The 22,461-nt window shown below is 47.7% G+C and overlaps 1 protein-coding gene across 1 annotated transcript in view; it reads right to left on the bottom strand.

The window, feature by feature from the left end:
• Window positions 1-22,461, bottom strand: part of HIP1R (huntingtin interacting protein 1 related) — a 541,423-nt gene that overhangs the window by 310,188 nt on the left and 208,774 nt on the right. Inside the window, exons 3-4 of the mRNA XM_069619635.1 lie at window positions 9,487-9,629; window positions 3,939-3,995 (exon numbers count right to left, since the gene is read on the bottom strand). Coding sequence (XP_069475736.1) covers window positions 3,939-3,995; window positions 9,487-9,629 — 200 coding nt within the window. The remainder of the gene's footprint in view (window positions 1-3,938; window positions 3,996-9,486; window positions 9,630-22,461) is intronic.

Genomic DNA, 22,461 nt, shown 5'->3' with positions numbered 1-22,461 from the left:
ACCTCATTGGAGGGGTTGATTGTTAGTGTTTGTGATAGTTTGTCAGTCCTTTAGTTTAATTAAAACCTTATTTTTATAGAGCCTTCATTGCACATTTCACCCATCTTGGTACTTACCGTAGCTATTGCTGTTTTGGATGCTGCCTCCATGCTGCCCCACCCTTGGAGAGTATAGCTTTCCCTCGCCCATGCTACCTTGAAGAGCCAAAGGCGCTTGAACATTGTAGTCTGCCCATTTCACCTTTATAATTGAAATCAGGCCTAGTTTTAGTAGTAGTGTGGGGCGGAGTAAGAGTTTAGAAACCACTATTCCTCCCTGTACTCCTGCAGGGCAGTAGTCCTTTCATCACAGGCAAGCGCTGCAGCTCCTCCCAGCAGGGCAAGCAATGAAAAAAAAAAAGACTAGCCAAGCAGATAAATGACACAAATACTAAAGCTGGCAGCCATAAAGAAATATATGCAGCATTGTCAGAAGCTGTCATGTTGCGCCCCAACTCACTTCTATATTTCGAATGCGAGTTTGGTGATTTTATTACCGTTTCAACAGTTAAGATGATCATGTTTTGTGATAAGCTGTAAAAAAACTAAGGAAAAATACCATTATGGGGACGTTTCTAGATACATTTCATAAAGTGGCCATTTTATGGCACTTGGGATGCTTGGTTTGCTGCTTTCTATTCACGCGAAATGGACAGAAGGATGTCTTGTTCTTGCCCCGAATGGACAGGTTTATACGATAAAGTCGCGTATTAAACTAAAAATAAAATGTCTTCGTAAAGATCAACAGCTTACCAACCTGTATTCTGGAAGTAATGCTACTGCGTTTTGTGACTATATAGTTGACGTTAGCAGCAAGGCATCCTATTCAACTGCTTATCCAAACAGTACGATTGCTAGGCAGTACACGAGACTCAAAGTTAACTCTAGTAATGCTTTGATCACTCGAGGAGCAGGATCCGGAATCCCACGAGAAAACAGATACTGTCGGCTGTGTGGCAATAATGTCCTTGAAACAATTTAACACTTGTTAATTAACTGTGAAAGCCGATGTCATTTATGAAGGAGTTATTTAAACTCCCATCGTAGTGGGACGAATGGTGACTGCAACCAGCTACTGTGGTCTGAGTATATGAAAGGGTGTGATCATAATCTGATCTTTTATCTTGTCAAATGTTATTGGACATGGGTCACCAGCCTATATTGATGATCCATCTTGGTTTAATACTAGTTTTAAGTTTTCTCTGTGTTTTATATTTTAACCATGTGATGTATTTAATGTATTCTATTTCACTGTGTTTGACCTGATGCATCTATGATAGCTTGAGGGTTTCCTCCCATTAGACTGCTCACTAGCCTCGCTCAAGATACATCTGTTAGATAATGTTGGTAGCAATGTAAAGCAACTCGTCTAACAAACTGTATCACACCCGGAGTATTCACCTGCTCAGTAACGATGTAGTTTAATTCGACTATGAAGAGATTGTATGTGTTAAATGTCTTGTATATAAATGTTGTACATGCAAAGCCATTCGGCTGTAAGTATATGAACAAAAACAAATTGTCAGAATATTCGATTGCATTATTTCTGGTACAATATCACACTGCATAAACAAGACATAGAAAGGGGCCCGTGAAACATAAAACTATGGAACATCTCTTGACACTGAACTCACTCCTCCTTCCGACCATTGTAACTAGCGTCCTGCTGCCCGGAGGCTTGACGCGCTGCTATAAATGTATAAATAAAATTAGATTACCTTAAACCATATACTCTGATCAAAGAGAAAGAAGTTGATGAGGTAGTTCCAAATAGTAAAATGGAAAGGTACCCAAATCTAACGGGCTGAGAGCCGAATTCTACAAACACGTTCTACCTTCATTAGTTCTTTTTTGACCCTGTTGAGTAAATCCCATTTGTTTGCCTCTGGATCAACACTAATAAGTAATAGCTAAGGCCCATATTGCATATTCCAAAATTGACCCAAAACAAATGGCAATGCAAATCACACTGTCGTGAAGCTTGCTACTCAACACAGATTCAGAAACGCATGGGAACACTCCTGTGAGCTGAATCCTAGAATCCTAGTGGTTATAAAACAATAAGATCACAAAAGCTGATCCCAGGCAGGAAACTGGACGATTTAACTAACTATTGTATATTGTATAGATATCTTGTATAGATATCGTGTCCAAGAAAGGAAGACCTATTGCCTCACAGCAGCAGATTCAGTAAAAGGGCCAGATCTAGTGAGGTGGAAAGTCCCCTGGAGGGTGCCCATACGTACACATAGATTTCTTTGGCAAGTAGCAACATACCGGAAGCCCTATGCCAGCAGTCCTAGATGGCTGTCTGTGCTAATCAATACATGCACACAGCATATGAAGCAGGGGCACCCTAACCACTAGAGAAAGCACAAGCCTTGGACCTTCTACACTCGGGGATTGGAGCAAAAGTAAAAGGGCAGCTGTGCAGACACCAGAGCTGGAACCTCCTATCGAAGCATTAGTAAAAGAGTGAACACAATTCAGCAATCACTTTGGTTCTAAGTCAATACAACTAAAGCAGATATCAAGGCATGGGATATACAGAGCAGTAGCCTGCATTAATGAAATCAAGACATGTGATGTTTAGGCCTTCGGGTACATGACGTCGGGATAATCCATATGTGAGACTCCAATCCCGCACAAAGCTTGGAGAGGTGTCCAAACTTGCTTGCACAGTATTTGCATGAATGCTGCCTGGGGAATCATTGGCTCGTTTTAATGATGTCGGCTTCTTGCAGCTTGAGAACCACATCAGAGCAGAACACCTAGACTATCCATGCAATGCGCATGGCTCCGGAGCAACCATTACACAGGAACCTATCGCATACAGAAGCAAAAGCTTTCTTCTCTCCTGCTCCGTTCTCTTTTCCTGTGGACTCCCCCTTGCATCACCTCAGCGCCTTGCCTCCGCCATTTTCTAGCCTTTTCGCCTCCTCCTATAATCCATTCTCACTCCATGCTCTTAGCTTCTCTCCTCCACCCCTCATCTCAAGCTCCTCTCTACGCGTACTCCCCTCCACCACCCATCCAATCGCTCCCCACTTCACTCTACACTGCACTCCAACTCCTTACTAGTGATTATAAAACGCCCGCTGCTGTGCCCGATGTAGATCGGGCAAGGTCGCGTAAGGTGGAGATCTATGCCAGCTGTGTGAGTGCAGTGACTGGGCAGGGCTCTGGCAAGCAACACTTTCAGCAGGTGGTCCAAATTGCTTTGCTGACACCCACGTTAGAAAATGGGGGACCGCTATCTGGAAAAGTTGCTTTGTGACTTCTGGTCGGCTGTATCTTTAGAAGGCTTCGGGTTCCTAATGGTCGCCGGCGCCTCCGAGCAGAGATGAACTGGCCCAAGAGGGGTGGGGGTTGTCTCCATTACTCCATCCCTCCCTCCTCAGACCCCCTCTCTGACATTTCTCTTGTGTGATCGCAGGCTATCGTAGGGACCTCACCCCCCCCCATTCTTCAGGCTAGGAATGGGATGGACGGCTTCTGAGCCTGCAGCAGAGACCAGGCGGCAGTCGCAGGCCCCCCGGGATCGCGCCACTCCCATCCCCTAGGCTCACGCATGTGACCACTTTACACATTACTGGACTGGCAAAGATGGCATTAGTGTTCCTCCTGGGAGGCGGTACAAGGCACGGAAGTCCCCTGCCAGGGCTGTGCCGCTCGTTTCTGGCCAATGAGATTGGGGAGAGTAGGTTGTAGAATGCAGGTGTGGGGTGCACATCCCTTGCAACCCTTCCCCAGTCGCCTTCTCTATGCTAGCAGGGGATGCCCGACCAGCCAGTACTAACATCAGAGGTGCATGTAGTTTCCCGCCTCCCTGATCAGTGATGTGGGACTCCTCACTCCTAGGATCTGGGACAGACCAAGAGACGACGGCCAGGCACTTACCCACAGGTCCCCGATCTCCCGCACGTTGCTTCTATGCCGCTGGCAGTCCTGCAAGACCTAAGAGAAAGAGAGACACACATGAAGGCTCTGCAAGTCACTGCTTTCCCATGGTCCCCCTTCCATGGTGTGTGGAGGGGGAGGGCTCATTTACGACTAGCATAAAAAGAACCAAGAGACCCCTGTTCTGTTCCAACTTTTCTCATGAACAGGACATTTTGGTTCAACGCTCACCTTGCTAATTTTCAACAGAATTTCATAGACTTAAAAATGCATGATTAGAACACAAAACATGACACAAAAACACTTACTGGATGAGCAGCCCTTTTAGGACTGACTGGTGTAGGTCTCCGCTTTTGCTCAAAGTCCGGTGCATGCAAACACCGGCCAAGCCAACATTCGTCTGTTGTTCAGGTCAGTGATGAAGTGTCCAAAGGCTAGCTAATGGGAGTGGGGAGTTATGCTGGGGAAAGAAAGATCAGAACCTAAGGAAACGTTCTAATGTCCTTTCTCTGGTTGGGATCATCCCTAGGAAGCCTACAGAAGAGTCCTGTGCGCTGGATGGAGGCAGAGTCCCCGGAGATCCAGCGGCTGAACGGTGGCCAGAGATTGGGAGCAGAGCAGTAATACGCAGAGGAGAGGGCAACCACAGGACGAAAAGCTGGTGAATGTCTGGTGCTGAGACAGCAATAGAGCATAAGATACGAGAGGGTCAACACGGGTGACAGGGGCACAGCGTGGAGATGCAAGCATGGAGCAAGATGCGCGTGCGAGAGGTTCCAGGCTCGAAAGACCCCGGGGTGCAGAAAATGGCCAATCAAGAGAAACAATACGCCGACAAGGGCACTGACACAAGCATTGATGAGGCTGAGGGAGCGGAGCCGACAAGGGCACTGACGCAACCATCGATGAGGCTGAGGGAGTGGAGCCGACAATGCCACTGACGCAAGCATCGATGAGGCTGAGGGAGCGGAGCCAACAAGGGCACTGACGCAAGCATCAATGAGGCTGAGGGAGCGGAGCCGACAATGCCACTGACGCAAGCATCGATGAGGCTGAGGGAGCGGAGCCAACAAGGGCACTGACGCAAGCATCGATGAGGCTGAGGGAGCGGAGCCGACAAGGGCACTCACGCAAGCATTGATGAGGCTGAGGAAGCGGTGTAACGCTCACCTGATTCCCGCAGAGGTGCCGGTCTTGACTGGGTGAATGCCGTATCTTCAAAGGTGATGTGTAACACACGGTTGGCTCTTTGGGCTGGACCTCTGTGCACTGTATGTCTGACTCGAAGAGTAAGATGTCCGCAGATAGAAAATATGGGATTAATGAACTGGGGTTATTGGGTGCCTCTCTCCTCTTCCCTTTCTCTTCTCCTGTAGAACCCCAAAGGTTAACACCCTCACCTTAGGTAAGCGAACGCCGAGCTCTCCATCTGCCTCGGGGCAGGGTGCCGTAACCAGTTTCTTCACTGGATAAGGGTGCAGGCCTCTTGGCCTCAGAGGACTGCTGTCCGTCGTTAACTGCACTAACGGTAAGTTCTGGGCACTTCAAATGTCTTAAAAGTCTTTTGTAATGATATCTCTTGTTTTGCAGGGTTCCGGCGATGGCGGATGGCGGGCTGATGAGAGTTGAGGATCGAACCCGCGTGAGGGATAGAAGCGCCTGGAAGCACGTAAGTAAGCGCTTGAAGCCTGCTTCACGATGCGCACTAACTGTCCCTTTTATCTTGCAGGTACAAGTTCGGAGCTTTAGAGAAGCTGAAAGGTGCTGGAATACCCACTGGATTCGGCGTGGGAAGGAGTAATGGCACGTGAGTAATACAGTTGCCCAATGTCTTTAAACGCACCTTCTTTTGTCTTTCAGATGCGGGATGCAGCGCCGAAGGCCTCCGGAGCGTGCGAAGAGCTGGTAAGCTTTTGTCTTTCAGATGCCGGAATGCAGTGCGAAGACCTCCGGAGCATGCGAAGAGTAGGTAAGCCTTTGTCTTTCAGATGCCGGAATGCAGCGCGAGGTGTTGGTAACAGCCGATGGACCAGGTAAGAGATGCGCTGCCACTGAAGACCGTAGTGCTAACCTGTTCTTTCTTTGTCTTTACAGGTGCTGCTGAAGACTGGATTCCAGGATGGTAAGCCTTTGTTCCCTTAGGCCCAGGATCAGAAGCAGAAGACACGATGAGCGTTCTGCTGCAGAGAATGCAGAATAACGCAAAGCAAGATTCGTCCATCGGGTGTGGTTTAAATAGCCTCCTGTAGTGCTTAGGTGTCTCCTTCCACAGCCACGCCTAGGTAAGAAAAGAGTTCCTGCTTTCCAGAAGAGTTCCAGTGTTCTGAACCTAGGGAGTGGCTCCTGCCCCACCCAACAGGAAAAGTAGTCCCAAACAGAAGAGGATCAGGGGTTCAACTGGCAGGTAAGTAAGCAGCATGGTCTGCTGCAGGTAAATCCATCCAAGCATTATGAGCCCGGCGCTTCCAGCGCTGGGACTGGGCATCTTTATGAGCCTGGTGCCACTGGCGCCAGGACAGGGTCCAAAAGGTCCCAATTGGGACTGGCTGGCACTCGGAACCGGGGTTATGGGTCTGCTTCCAAGGGAGTCGGGCAAGTCCTGATCTTTTGGAAGCAGAGATCATGACAAGCGGAGCCAATAAGGGCACTCGCGCAAGCATCGATGAGGCTGAGGGAGCAGAGACGACAAGGTCACTGACCAAGTCATCGATGAGGCTGAGGGAGCGGAGCCAACAAGGGCACTGACGCAAGCATCGATGAGGCTGATGGAGCGGATCAGACAAGGGCACTCGCAAATTTGACACTTGAGGGAGATGAGAGCACTAACCGAAGAGGAACTCGTAAACGAGAAAAACATGAGGGCATGCTCAGCCTGGCCTACAGGGCAATAGGGCAGAGCCCAAAGTGCCAGGCTATGAGTTTAGGATGGGCCCGTTATTTTTCTTTTTACAAAATGTACCACTTTTATGGCCAGAGTGGTCCAGTTTCACAAGTTACTACACTCATTTTAAGCAATGTTACTAAGCAAATATGTTTTCAAATGCATTATATGCAACATATGTCGTCGAAATCACCCCTTGGATAGTACTCAAATGGTCTATTTTTGATAGTAACTAATTGCAATATGTGATTGGGGCCCACTTTTTTGTATTGGTGCCTCGAAGGATTTCATGCCCCAGTCCGTCCCTGTATGAAGGAGATGACTACGCCGGGCGGGGTGCGGGTGGTTTGTACCAGAGATATGAGCTCCACACTAGGAGAGCATGCGGAGAACAGAGCAACAAGAGACAGGAAAACAGATTAACAGCAAGCAAGAGAAACCCCAAGGAGTGGAGTGTGGTTACCAAAGGAGAGAAAGAACCAAGAACCAGAAACACTGCATTATGGGAGAAAGTCAATTTCAAACTGTTACAGAATTAAGAATGGACACAAACACTGAATACTGGAAAGCAAGAGATCCCGGCACAAGAGGCAAGTATTTTTGGCACTGCGTACTGAGATGCCGAAACCAATCCCGAGAGAACACAGAAATTGAAGAAAAATTGAAATGCTGAACTCTGACAATGAGGTGGAGTCCAGTACCAGAAGGGAAGTAATTGAAAGGCTGCCTTTTGGGAGACAGACTACTTCCGAAGTGTCATGGAAACAAGAGACTAAACATGGAACCCCTAATTTCTGGGAGAGTAAGAGCAGAGTTGGAGAATGATTGAGACAAAGCAACCTGGGAGAACAATTGGAAAGTGTCACAGGACAAAGAACATCGCCCGACTGTACCCCGAGAGGGAGCGATTTCAGTCTCGGAAAGATAATTTCAGCTGCTGCATTCTGGCCAAGTTCTGACCCCACTTGATCTGAAACTGAGAAAGAAGTCCAGAGGACTACTGTAATCTTGGACACAGAGCGAAACCCCCAGAGAAAGTAATCAAAGAGGAAGAAGATACCGAGAAAACTGATTTATTGTGGGTACCGTTGCAGAACCCCAACGCCTGGCCAGGTGCAGAGGCTTGAGTAAAGACGAGAGAGCGAGTGGAAAGACAGGGAGGTGTGCCAAAGCTGGAGAAAAACTCTCAAAACAATTAACCAATCTGGTCTACATTACTTTACTGTAACACATCTTTGAGCTTGATGTTTCATTGTACTCTGTGGGACACCCCCTTGCAGTGCACGCCTCCTTAGCGGACTGGTACAGGCTATCATGGAAAACTTTGTGGAAGGCATGCCAACCTTCAAGACATTTTACAAAATGTTGTTTTCAAGTTGATAGCAAGTTGTGACTGGTATTGCAGATTGTTGGGACATTTACACGTGCCCTTCAAAGAGAGCCAGGCATGGTTTCTCTGAGGAGTTATGTCCCACAAGTACATGTCTTGTGAATCCCATTTCAGTTGCTACTTTCAATGCATATCATCTTGCAGGGGTCTGCAACCTTTGGCTCTCCAGATGTGTTAGACTACCAGTCCATCAGTCCTAGCCAGCATAGTCAATGGTGAGGGAACATGGGAGAGGTAGTCTATCTTGAGAGCTGCAGATTGGACCTCTTATGTGGTTCCGCACATTGTTGAGTTGGAGGAATCGGAAATACATTTTTTGTGTAAATCACACTAGACACACCATTGCCAAGTAGACTGGTTATTTTGCTCGTTCGTCTGAGGCTAGGGGCAGGGAACTGGCACTATGTCATCGAAGCGACCTTTACCAGATGCCCATTTTTACTATACGGCATTGTAAACAGGGGTCAAGTCCTAAAATAAAGTGGGTGGACTCTTACATACGTTGTGGGGTGTGACTTCACCAGAAATCTGCATATCAAGGTGGCATATGCACATTACATTCAATTGGCTTTCCATAACCATACAAATTGCACAAGAAGAATGCCATTTGCCTTTGATCAAATCAATACCCATCAAAAACGAAGAGAGGACATTTTCTCCTAATTGTGTTTGAAAATGTTAAAAGGTGTGTATGTTTTAAACTTCTGGAACATGCAGTCCTGAAATACGTCATGTCCACTTTAGTTGTACTGCACTTTTCATCAGGTTATATGGTGCAGTGGTGAAGTGCCTGGCCTGTGAACCTGGTGACTGCGGTTTAAATCCCCAGGTCGGCATACATTCAAAGAAGACAGTCAAAAGTTCTGATTTTACACACAACCTCTAAAATACCTATACCTAGGGGGACTCCGCCCACCCTCTTGAAAAAAGTGGGGGGACGCAGTCCCCCCCCCCCCCCGCGTGTACCCTCGACTTGAACCCCGAGTAAACAGCCTACAATTCTTACCAAGCAAAGCGCTTTTGCCTATACAAATTCAATACATTATATGAAAAAGAATGGTAAACTTTTAATGAAACGAGAAGGTTTAATTTACCCTATTGTGTACAGTTACATGTAGTTGGTACAATGATGCTTTAAATTGAAAACGTAACATTAAATGTAAAATGTGCAACATTCGGCCTTCCCAAGGAATCGGTAAAAAAAATGTGAGAATACAAGTAAGGTTTGCAGCACCCTCACAAGCGTGCTTCCTGGGTGCAGAAACCCGTCCACTTACGTTTGGGTGCCCGTCGCGCAGGACCTTGTGCAGGACATGGCAGAACTTCCAGCTCAGGATGGCGCTGCTGGGCAGAGGGAGGCCGATGGCATAAGACCAGAAGGTGAAAGCGCCTTTCTCGTGGTGCGTCCCCAGAATAATACCTTCGCCAAAGTCAAGGGAAATAAATCTGCAAGCGTGCTTAGATATAAAAACATTTAAATCACCTGGGTCTCCAGATTATCAAATCTAACACTAATGGAAATGGATTTCAGTCCCATGCAAGGAAAGCAACATCTGCATTTCTTCCAGCTGACATTTATTTCCACCACAACGTGGGCTCATCAGTGCGCAACTGGGCAGCATGTCATATTGAATCATCCGGGTTTGCACTACTTCCTTCTGTTCACCCCTCCCCCACACCCTCCCAGAATATTACCGATGCAAAAAGCAGACACACTGACGAATTGAGCTCCCAAGGAAAAAAAACCCATAGTCTCGTAAAAAGGAGTTTGTAACACGACACCCATTAAAGCCTACATCCTAGAGAGTAGGAGCCCACTCTGGGCATTGCCACACTAATGAGGGTGGTCTGCCCACTCTAGCAGTGGAGTGACTTTGCTGGAAATGTTGGGGGGTGGAGGGGACATGACATCTAAAGGAAAGGGGTCCCTGCCAAATGAGGGGGACAAAACGGTGTGCCACAGACGTTGCCGGGGCAACCACCCTTGGCCGCCCCCTAAAATTACGCCTATGCACTCTAGGTGATTGGTGTGGAAACCTTGGAGAGCGCTACTGGTGTGGGCAGGGTGATAATGTGACTGAATATATAACTAGTCCACACCCGCCTCTTCTCTTCTCCCCATTTCAAAAGCTTTCGCCAAGGCTTTAAAAAGATCTCCAAAAGGCCCAAACATTTATTTGCTGGCAACCTGCTCTTAAAATCAAGCTCCCTGTGTGATGAATCAATTTCCGGGGGCACCAGTGGTCCAGGGATGCATATCGGTTTCTAAACCATGAATCAGCCCCACACCTCTAGTAAACCAGAAGGGATCCGAACAGATCGGAAACACAAGCACATTATAAACCACCTTGTCCAATTTTGGTAGCGTAGACAGAATGGCAGGCTTATCTCCGCGAGGTTGTGGATCGTTGGTTAGTTGCAACACAGCGAACAAACAATTATTACCCAACGATAAAAGGGAGTGTCCAGTAAAGGTTGTATACAAATATCTACTTTATCATCATCACAACAGACAGTTGTAGCACACTACAAAATACAGCCCACCCTTTCAAGAAATGCAGAGGACAGTTTCAAGAAGCAAAGGGGATGCACTCTGGATACTGACAGGAGTGTAGTCGGTAAAGTAATTAATCTCAATAGTTCAAGGATACCTGGTTTCAGCAGAAAGAGCAAAGGGTAGTAAAATGTCACTAGCGGCCTTCGCAGAAGGACAAGGGGGACAGAACCACAATGTACCTTATGCTTGTAGATGTTCTTGGTGCTTGACAGGGTAAAGTCGGTTTCAGGACGCTTTATAGCTCCTGCGACAGAGTTGAAGACGGGAAACAGCTGCGGGTATCAGGCGGCAGACAGTTCGGCAAGCGAGGCTGGATGGACAGCTGCAGGCTGGCCTACACAGTGGTCCATGAATCGTTGTCTCAGTGCTGGTTGCTGGGTCTGAAGCACTGGTTGAGGTCTTGGACAAAATTAGCAACTGCGGCATGACAACAGTCAGCATTGCAGTCGGTTGCAGCTGCACTGGCTCGGAAATGTCCTTGAAGGGGGATGCTGGTTGATGCTTGTCGAGGCACTCCTCCTAGCTTCTTCACTGGGCTCGTGTCGTCCTTTAAGGCGGACGGCCCCAAAACTGAGGAGTGTGTTGCAGGAATCAGCATTGTTCTGGTTTTGGTTCAGAGACTCTCTAGCATTTCCCACCTTGGAAGATTGCTTGCAGAGCCTACCAGGGCACACTGTGTGCTGGCTGTGTACCGGTTCTGGAGCTGCTGGGGGGTCCTCTGGATTCAATATCTCCCTCTGTTCCCAGGGAGATGTTTAGGGGAACGATCTTGCTTCCCTCTTTGGAAATCCTGGCCTTCCTTCACTGACAAGCTGTAAGGCAGACTGTACCTTCAGCCAGGGTCCAAATAAGTTCTTCTTGTGACTCCTTGCAAAGTCTTCAGATGATCTGCCCAAAAGAGTGGCACAACCCTCTTTTAAAGCCAAATGGGCTACAGTGATTGGTGTAGGCTAAGCCTACCTTAATGAACCAATCCTGGGTCTCCACCAACAATCTCCTGGATGCATGAGGTCAAAGCCAAAGTGCTTTACAACAGAAAAGGTAAAGGGGTGAAAACATGTAATACTATGTCCCACCCATCTTCCTGTCTCTTGTGGATCAAAGGGTCTCTCGGGTTAATTGAGCTCTCTGTGGTTCATGATTAAAGCAGCAGGTCTCCCTTGAAGCTGCGGGGAGACCAGACTTTCGTTGGCCGCCAAACCACATTCTCGTACCTTCTGAATGGGGTCCTGCTGAAGGGATGACAACTGTAAACAGCTGTCCCAGACATGACAGGTCACTGCCATTGATACTGAGAGGTGGGAGCTGGCTTCAGGTTGACATGCATATCAAAGGTTGTTGGGGTTTTTCTGTCCTTTGTTAACCTCTAGCAGCCAGGCCCCATGTGGGCCTGTTTGAAGTAAACTATTAGTATGTTAATTATGTTAATTGCTGCCACCATCTGCAGAGGGTAAACAAACGGACCAGGCAGATAGTCAATTAGGCTGGCCATGGCAGGAGGAAGGTTTTGGCCCTCCCCCGTCTGAGATGCATTGTGTACTCCACCTGTCAGATCCCAACTAAATATGACACGGAGGACTGTGCTTGTAAGCTGTGTCCACCCAGAGTACACAATGTGTATGTCGTGAGGTGAGCATAGGAAAATGTGTGCGGATTAGCCCCACACATTTTCCAGAGGTTTATCGGCCATGATTCAATTTCTTTTTTTTTTTTCATAATATTTTATTGGCATTTTTAAAGAGCATTACATTGATCATAACAGCAGTTATAATGCAGCATTCAATAATCTGTTAAAGCAGCAGTGACTGTTGGGGAGACCAGTGTGCGGGGGGCCCAAATGCTGTGAGAAGCATCATTGTCCATGGTCCATCTTGTCCTTGGATGCCAGGTGGGATATACTGGTTGCGGCATAAAGGGTGGCTATGGCTTAGGGTTGTGGTTCAGTAGAGCGGGCTGCCCTGGAGCCATCTGGTCAACGGCAGCCTCCTGGTGAGGGCCGGGAATTTGACTGCATAGTCCATAAACGGGTCCCATATGTTTATGGTTCTATTTAGGAAGCCCATACGGATCGCCGTGATTTTTTCAGCGACCGCTATGTCCCAACATTTTGCCCATCAAAGGGCCACTGAGGGGCCTTCTTTATCCCTCCACACCCGGGCCATTGCTATTTTTGCTGCTAGAAGTAGATGCATACACAGCCTGGGGATGTGGCCTGAGACTGGGAATTCACCCCCACCTGTGTCGCCCAGGAGAATGACTCCGGGATCCCACGGAATGGAGAGGCCCGTGATTTCTTTGATATGATTGATTATCTCTCTCCAGTACACTTCAGCTTTCGGGCATGCCCATATCATGTGGGATAGTGAGCCAGGATCTGGGCATCCTCGCCAGCAAGTACCGGGTCTGGATGGATTGGCCTTGTTAATTTGCGCCGGAGTTACGTAGTACCTGTAGCAGTGTTTATAGCCCCTTCTCTGTCTGTGATACATTGCGAGCTTTTATGTAGTCTGGCCCAAATTCTCCCCCATTCTTCGACTGCAATTTCCTTTCCCAGATCCTTTTCCCATTCAAGCATATACCTTTCTTTTTTAGAGGGGTCTGCTCTGTCGAGGAGTCGATAAAGGGTCGAGATCCTGCCTTTACTTGTGGGGGTTGCTAAGGAAAGTTCTAGTGCTGTTAATTCTCTGGAGCACTTTTCCCTGGTTGCTCTGTGGGACAGCCAATGACGGATTTGGGCATAGTGGAATCTTTCCCGTTCCCCCACCCCGAATTTTACTTTGCACCTTTCAAACGCGATGGGCGCCCCTGTTTCTAGGAAGTCGCTAGTCATCCGTAGGCCTCCCTCTTATCCAGGGTTGAAAGTCGTGCGTCGACAGGCCTGGGGAGAATTCTGGGTTATTCCAAATAGGAGTTAGGGGGGCCCATGGGGCCACGGATGCCCCATTTACGGGCCGCTTCTTTCCAGCAACGAACTGTTGTCATCGTCGCTAGTAGGGGTCCACTATTTGCCTGCGGTTTCATTGTTGGCAGGTGTGGGAGGACTGAGAGTGGAACCGGACACCAAGCTTCTTCGAGTTGTGTCCATTTCGGCTTGTCTGTCTCTTGGACCCATGCGAAAGCTTGAGATAACTGCGCAGCTAGAGTGTACCTTGTTAGGTCTGGTACTCCCAGGCCTCCCTGTGGTATGCCCCTCAACATTATTCGTTTGGCTATGCAAGGTTTTTCCCACCCCATACGAACTTTTGGATTTGTTTTTGCAAGGCTGCTAGGGCCGGACCCGGTATATGGACAGGGAGTGCTGTGCAATGATACAGCCATCTGGGGATTAGGTTCATTTTGATAGCAGTGATTCTACCGAAACAAGATATTTCCTGGGGCTTCCATCTTTTGAGATTGTTTTGGAGATCTCTGATCAATTGCGGGAAGTTACTCGAATACAGGCGCGATGGGTCCTTGGGGATGTGTACCCCGAGATAACCGATTGGGCCCGTAGACCATGGGATTGGCATTAGTGGTCTGAGAGTGTCTTTTTCCCGTCCAGAGAGATTAACCACCAAGGCTGTGGATTTGGATAGGTTTACTGAGAACCCTGACATGGCCCCAAATTCTAAAATTTCCTCCCATAGAGCTTTCAAGGACGTTGCCAGATAAGTCGCTGTTATCAGGACATCGTCTGCATATAGCGCTAGTTTATATTCATGGCCCCCCACCGTTAGCCCACTTATGCTGGAGTTTTGTCTAATTCTTGTGGAATAGGGCTTCATAGACAGAGCAAAGATTAAAGGTGAGAGTGGGCATCCCTGCTTAGTGCTCCTGGTTATGTGGATTTTGCTAGATCTAGCCCCATTGACTTGCAGCTGCGTGGTGGGAGATTGGTAGTTGGCCATTACCCAAGTGATGAAATTTGGGCCAAAACCCAGGTGCTCCAGGACTGCTCGAATGTACCCCCAGTCTACCAGATCAAAGGCTTTGTGTGCGTCTAGCGATATAGCGGCCATTCCTACCTTTAGTTTGTGGGCACATTCGATGATATTTATCGTCCTTCTGATGTTGTCGTGAGTTCCCCTCCCAGGGACGAACCCCGTCTGGTCTTGATCAATTAGAATTGGTAAAGTTGGACCCAGTCTGCTGGCCAGTACTTTGGCAAAGATCTTCCCATCGTTGTTTAGGAGTGAGATAGGCCGATAAGAAGTTGCTAGTTCGGGGTCTTTGCCAGGTTTGTGTAACAGTACAGTAAGTGATTCTGCCATTGATCCGGTTACTGATTTTGAGTCAATGAAGGCGTTAAATAGGGCTGTCATTTGAGGAGCTAGGATTCTAGCGAACTTTTTATAGAAATTTGATGATAGGCCGTCAGGGCGCGGCGGGCTAGAGAGACTTGATTGAGTCTATGATTTCTTCGGTGGAGATGGGTAGTTCTAGGGATTCAAGCTGGGATGTATCTCGGGGGGGGAAATGTGCTCAAATATTCTGGCAGATTGTCCAGTGCTGTGGGGTTCCCGGCCATGATTGATTTATGGTGGTTCATTAGCTCTTCAATTTTTTCTGCCTCCGAGTAGTGCATTTTTCCATCTTCCCCTCTTAGTTTCAGAATATTGTTTCGACTCGAGTTTTTTCAATTTTTGCACGAGCACTTTATTCGCCCTGTTCCCTTTGGTATAATAAAATTGCTTAGTAAATGCTAAGGCTTTCGCTGAGCGATCAGCACAATGCATTTCCAGTGCTGTTTTGGCTTTCTTCAGGGCTCTCTCCGTTTTCCTGGAGCTGCGTAATTTCAGTTCATCCTCTAGGTGTTTTACATTTCCCTCCAGTTTAGCTGCCATGATGTTCGCGACCCTTCTCTGTTCCGTTCCAGCGCTAATCAGTGTGCCTCTGACAACTGTTTTCATGGCATCCCAGATGATGTTGATAGGCGAGCTCTCCGTTGTATTTTCTTTGAAATAGTTGAGGAGCGTTTCTTCAGTTTCCGATCGGATGCATACGTCTAATAGCAGTGCGTCATTAAGTTTCCAGTGCCTTTGCGCAAGTCGTTTACTGCCTGAAATGGCTAATTTAGCTGATACTGGGGCATGATCCGATATCATGCAGGTGTGGATTTCTGCATTGTTAAGGCAGGGGAATAGGACTCCAGACATTAGTATGAGATCTATTCTTGAGAAGCCTCTATGCACACAGGAGCAGTGCGTGTAGTGCCGTTGAATAGATTCAATTTCTTTTAACATTTCAAAAAACCCAGGCGAGCGCACAACCACCGTGCGGATGGTTGAATTGCTTACACCCCGATAATCAAAATGAGTGAAGAATGTGCACCCAGGAAGCTGAATATACCATCCAAGGCAGTGTTTTGAGCATCTTTGATGTTACCAGGCCTAGAGCATTTTTGTTTGCATATTGCGCCATATTAAACACCAGCGGTGGCTAATGGGCCGGCTCTCGCCGGACCCGAGATCCGGCAGCAGTTCTTTAGCCAGATCTCGAGATCCAGCTTTCCTTTGCACCAGCCCCATCAAACAGCGCATAGTGCACTCGCACGTGATCTAATGTGCTCTGTGCACACAAAGCCTGTGTGCACAGTGCGCTTGCATAGAGCACATTAGATCACAGAGGCCCAGTGGCATATCGAGTGGGGGGGGGGAGAGGAGGTGGAGTGGGGGCAGCTGCGGGACATTTTTCAGTGGGACACCTCTCCTGTTCAGCACCTCAATGAGGGTGCCCAGCGTGAAAGGTGTCCTGCTGGCAGGACAATGTGTGCCGAGCAATCCCTGCTCAGCACGCTGAAGGACACCTTACCTTTTCTGAACAGGAGAGGTTTCCCGCTGCCAGGACAATGCACCAGCTCCGGACCTCAGAGGGGCTCTCACGTTGCTCTGCGTAAACAGAGCATTAGAATGTGAGCCTTTAGACACTGGTGGGAGGAAGGGGGGACTATACACAGGGACTTTTGTCCCTTTAGAAATGGGAGGGAGTGATAAGTGTACATAATGTTGCATGCTTTATGAAATAAAGACTATGGCTTTAAAATCCAAGGGGGATTTGTTAGGCTCACTTTGAATGCAGGACGGGGGAATAAAACTAATGCCATGCTCTTGTTGCTCAACTTATTTCTATGACAATGTATGTAGCGTATAATTCGTTTACTATGAAAGGTTAGTTCATTATGTAATGTGCTTTGCTTCCAAGGCATTGCTATCAATAAAGTATTATTTAAGCACATGAAATGCGAAGCAAAACCTTCATAAATCCGTAGATCAGCTAACCTGCTCAGTTGCTTAAATTGGCCACATCCCGGTTTCACCATTTAACCAAAGTGTGTGATCCTGGGCAAATCATTTAAATAGCTCTGTGGGCGATTCTGATTCGCTTCATAGCTTATGTGAATATAACATCCTATTATTTTTTTTTAAAGGCCTGTGACTATACAGTTGCTCTATATATAATAATAGTGCAATTTAGATATGTTGCACCACAAAGCGATTTGCCACTTGTTTTACTTATGGCAACTCATTTTAAAGTAATTTCCATGGTGCCTCCAAGTATCAATGCTGTTGCTCCATGCAATGTCCTTTTCTCTGAAGTCCCTTCTGTTGGTGCAAACCAAATGCAAATGGGGTTGGATGCATTTTGCCCCGGAGCCCCTGGACAGAGCCCTCTATGGATGAGTTTCCTGCATCTGTAATGATCGTGCAGTTTGTTTTTGTTATGTGTTAAAATGCCATCTGCCACTAATGTTACCAAAAAAGTAAATTAGGGTGGGGAAGCTGGTTTGAGGGCGCACATGAGACTATCGGATTTCGCGCGCTGCATTTGGGGGGGAAAAGTAACAGAACTGTTTTCGTGGCTCACCCCTGCCTCCACCCCCCACCCCATTCTTGCAATGCTGGATACTCCCCTGCCGAGGACAGCCCCCAGGTTCGCAGAGGGTCAGAGACCCTGTGACGGGGCAGAAAGCACACTGTGCACGCAGAGCAGAATCCATTTGGAAAACACAACGATCACCGAACCCCCAGCTTCTGTGCGAGCACACTCTGCACACAGAGTAGCACATTATCTAGCCCGCAAAGCTGGGGGCTCGGGGATCATTGCCTTCCCCAAACAGATTCTGTTATTTGTAGTCTTGAGAAGATGGCTTGAAAAGTACACAAATCATAGTAAGATATGCATTAGGGGTGTACCGAACTTCGGCTTCGAGTAAGTATTCGGCCGAATTCCGGCTGAAAAAAAGCTCTTCGGCTCCTGCCGAATAGTTTCTAGCTATTCGGCGCTTGCCGAATACTTTGACATTCTCATTTGAATACAATGCAACATGAACTCAGAAAGGCAAATACAGACTTCAGTTTGCAAAACTGAATAGAATTAGACCAGACAAACTGCTATTACACAGCTGAAAAATATCTTATATTGTACTCTGCAACAACAGGAACATCTTTTTTTTGGCAAATGTTCATATGCAATGTGCACTTTTTTTAGTTGGAAAAAACAAACTGAAAGAAATGTGCATAGATACTTTCAGTTCCTGTCATGTCAATTCCCATTGCGTACGTCATAATCCCCCCTCTTTCTTTAAGGACTTGAGTCCTGAGTTTAACATCATCTGATATTTTATCCGGAAATTATAAGTTGCATATGTGTTGTGTATTTATGAAAAAGAGTGGCTAGGATAAGTGAAAACTGAGCAGCATTTGTGTGGGTGGCATGAATAGTTGCGAGATGTAGTTCACACATTTCAGATGTCCTCTTGACTCGTCTCCTGCATGAACCGACATGAACCATTTTATACATTTCTATTATCAAAACTCAACCACATCGACTTTGCAACTGGATAGAGAATGCAATGCATCTGATTCAGAAAGGCAGTCCTTTTGCATTTGTGAAGCCTCCTACTTTAACTGGCACTGAATATGCAACAATCTTCTGTACATTTGGTCCCTTCATTTTGGTTAAATCTGCTTTATTTCTGGCTTTTATAATTTAAATAAAGATGCTACATTAATTACAATGAAGAGAAATAAAAGTATAGAATGCATTTAAAATTGTGCTTTATTTGTTTTTTTAATAAGTGTGTTTTTTTGAGGTTTGGAACATGGTTTATTAAATAAAGCAACTATTCGGCTTCATATTCGCCTTCGGCCGAATAGTTGACAAACTATTTGTTATTCGGCCGAATACTAAATATGCTATTCGGTACAGCCCTAATATGCATACACATGTGTGTGTGTGTACCTTACTATGGTTTGTGTACCTATCAAATTTGGAACATCCTTTGAACGGAACTCAACTGCCAGCACTGCCCCCCTGAACCCTGCCTCCTCGGAACTCCGCCCCTCTGCCAAACTCTGCCTCCAACCCGGCCTTTGTGGGATCCCCCTTCAAATGTTTTCCATTTCCACCACTGTTAAACACCAAATAAAACTAGCAGTGCCCAACTAGATGGAAAGCAAGTGGACCAATGGGATTCGCCATAGACTACACATCCAAACCAATAAAGATAGGGGGGCGTGAAGATCATGTTGCCGTTCTGCAGATCTCCACCGAATGACAATGGCTCGCAAAGTGCATGCATAGGCTTTCTCTGAACAGGGATGGCATTGGTGTCGTAATGCCTGCAGCCAATCCAAGCCAACAAGCAAAGGACCTGGGGGAGGTTTGAAAGCTGGACTTGTGAGCACCGGAAATAAGTCAAGTCCTGCATGAACCCCGAGGGCACCGCAAACACCATGCCACTGTTCTTTGGTTCATCAAGTTTATGAAGTCGCCAGGCTCAGCGTCTGGGCCTTTCAACCTTTGCAACTGAACTAGTCCCCACACCTTGGGGGACCTCGTAACTCCGACAAAGAAAGCTTAATAGCTTTCCATAAGTGGTCATTTAGAGTTTGGGCTCACGGCTACCCCCGTTGGCTGTCGTTCTTTTTTTTTCTATGCAGAGGCCAACAAACCCTTCCTGTGATAATCTGCACCTAAGCATGGTCGGCCTTAGAGACGCTCCCTATGCGCCCCTGGTCAATGCTGGGGCAGGGGTCACTTTCGCCCAGCAGGGAGTTAATCACTGGAGTCGTGCGCCGATGCTACTGCATCAGCACCCAATTCTAAGGAAAAGCACCTGCTCCCGCGCCGGTGCGGGGCGGTCATCATTGTGCAATAGGCACTGCCATCTGCATTCACAAACTAAAGGTGGTGGGGCAGCAAACGTGCAATTGCTGGCAGAGGCCAGATCTCGCAATGATCCCAGAGAGGCGTTACCCGTATTTCAGCTCTTTGGTGCAGGCAGCGAACATGGCAGATGACTCATGAATTTCAAGGTGGGGCTTATGTTATGTAACCTTAATGATAAAAAAACGAGGAACTCACCCATTGGAATTTGCATTAGGAAGTATATACTCCATTATAATGTATGCAGCACACAGCGGCCTCCCCAGCCCAATCCTTTCCCTATGTTGCACTGAATTCCTGCTTCCCAAGTAATGCATTAGACGGAACAACATACGGGCTCCTATGATGCAAAACTGCAGGAAGTGCAGCACTGCTTGTGCCTCAAAAAAGCGCATTCACACTTTTTCCGCCACCTTTTTGCATTTGCAAACTTTAAAGTGCAGCAGATCAATGCATTTTCTGTTAACTGCAGGCGGGTTTCTCCCACTGTATCCAGAGCGGCCCCAAAACATTGTTTTGAAATGGGCCCCGGCAAACCTTCAGTGGCCCGGGGAGATGCCCTCCAGCAAGGATTACAGAAGGACTGGAAGTGTTTTAGTGTGGAGGAGCCATGCAGGGTAATGACAGTAATGACAGTTCCATAACGTGGAGGCCAAACGAGGCGGTAAGGTGGAAAAACTTTGGCCACAAGCTTTATTGTATCGTGAGCTATGTATGGCGCAAAGAAAACCAACCAACCAACAATAAAACAAATGGAAAACGTAACACTAATATTTGGGGATCAGGTGAGCGGGGACACCTTACTCCCACGTAGGGCCAACTCGAGGCTGATCCCTGCCGCCCATCATGCAAAAGCTTGTGACATTCTGTGGGCCCAGCGTGTGAGCTGTGCCCGGCTTATCAGCTTTGCTTTTTAATTGATATTCATACTGCATTCCTCATACACAAGATGTCTCCATTGCTTCGCCAACGGCTTTCCGGTCTTCCAAACTTTCTTGCAACATCAGTCTTTTTTTGATACAGATATTAACTCCTTTTTGGGATTGCCCTCCCCATGCACCCTGGAGAGGCATTTTGCCTTTCCCTACTGCCGAGCGCCTTTTTCCTCGTTTTGAGGCATATGTCAGCATTACTTCTGCCCTGTGATCCAGTTGGGATTTGGCCCCTTCAGGGGTGTTATTCATTTTCCCATTAGTGGTGGACTCCCGAGTTTCGGTTTTCATCAAACTTATCCAAGTTTGGCAACCTGCCCTTGAGGTTCAGATATTTATTTAGTTTTGTTAACTTCTGCTTTTAGCGTTCCTGTGAGCCTAGATCTTTTAATTGGTGCCCGTTTGATCTTGGGGGTTTTCTGTTTTTACCATTAGTACCGGTCCTATATGATCACCATTTATCAGTCAATAGCATACCATTTAGCGGGAGGGAGGGAGGTTTTAATGTCTCACGGCTCCAGTCGGTGCAGGAGCGAGGGGAACAAATAACTAGACGCTGCCTTGCCCTCCCCCGATAGAAGCCAAAAATGGCTTGAGGGCAAGGCAGCCATCCCTTTGGTACATCAAAGGCCCATTGTCTCCATGTCCGTCCGGATGGGAAGGGGGGGGGGCTTTGATGTGAGTTGTCAGGGGCAGGGACTACCTGTTGTCACCTGCCCCTGTCACCTTCTTGCTGGGAGGTGCTGCTCATGTCCAGACCCACTACAAACCCCACCTCCCATCCTATGCCCCTATTAAATGGGATCCCATGGAAGGAACATGCCATCTGGGGCAGACGCCCACAGGCCATGCATAGAAAGCAGGGTAGCCTTGTCAGATGCGGGCGCGCCCCCTGCCGGCATTTCAGACCCACCCACACAGTCAAACATTTGAGATTCTGCTGCACCCGTAGGCCGTTGCTGAAGAACCCCACCCCCCAACCCACCCACGGAGCGGATGAGTGTCTGGGGTCCTCCGTATCGCGCGTAGAGACTGTGCTGGCAGCCTGTGGCGTGGTGTACAGGCCCACGCACAGAGGGCACGCGCTTGGTGTGGATAACCTATTCCAAAAGGTTCCATGGTGCTGCCGCTAGAAGGCAATATATTCTCATGTGCGGCTGCATAGAGCACAGGACACCAACAATGCTGTCACGGGGGAACGTGTTTTGTGTGCACAGCAAACTACCTCCAGTAACGCAACCCAGCGAGTTTTCTGCATGCTAGAAACGCGCAAGTGCTTCAAAGCAGAACAAAACATACGCTCACACGACCAATAGATCGCACACAGGAATGCGTGTGGCTTGTTTAACTATAATTAGTGATGGCATAGCGAGGCCGCAACCTGCTTGCAACAGGAATATCATCTGAGGTGGGGCGAGGAGCTGCCACGCCCCGATCGCCCCTTACCGGGACCCAGCATGCCAGGAGCCCACACGAACGCAGCTCATCCCTTCCCTGTGGCTAGGGGGGACGGGCACTCGCCCCCCCTTCCCCCGCCTGCCCGCTGTCATTGTTCAGAAGTCTGGTGGCTGTGGCAGTGGGGTGTCTGCTTGTGTACTCTTACAGAGAAGACAAGC

Source organism: Ambystoma mexicanum, chromosome 10 (assembly GCF_040938575.1).
Source record: "Ambystoma mexicanum isolate Mex_15411 chromosome 10, UKY_AmexF1_1, whole genome shotgun sequence".
NCBI classification, from domain to species: Eukaryota; Metazoa; Chordata; class Amphibia; order Caudata; family Ambystomatidae; genus Ambystoma; species Ambystoma mexicanum.
This window is presented reverse-complemented; position numbering and strand designations above follow the sequence as displayed.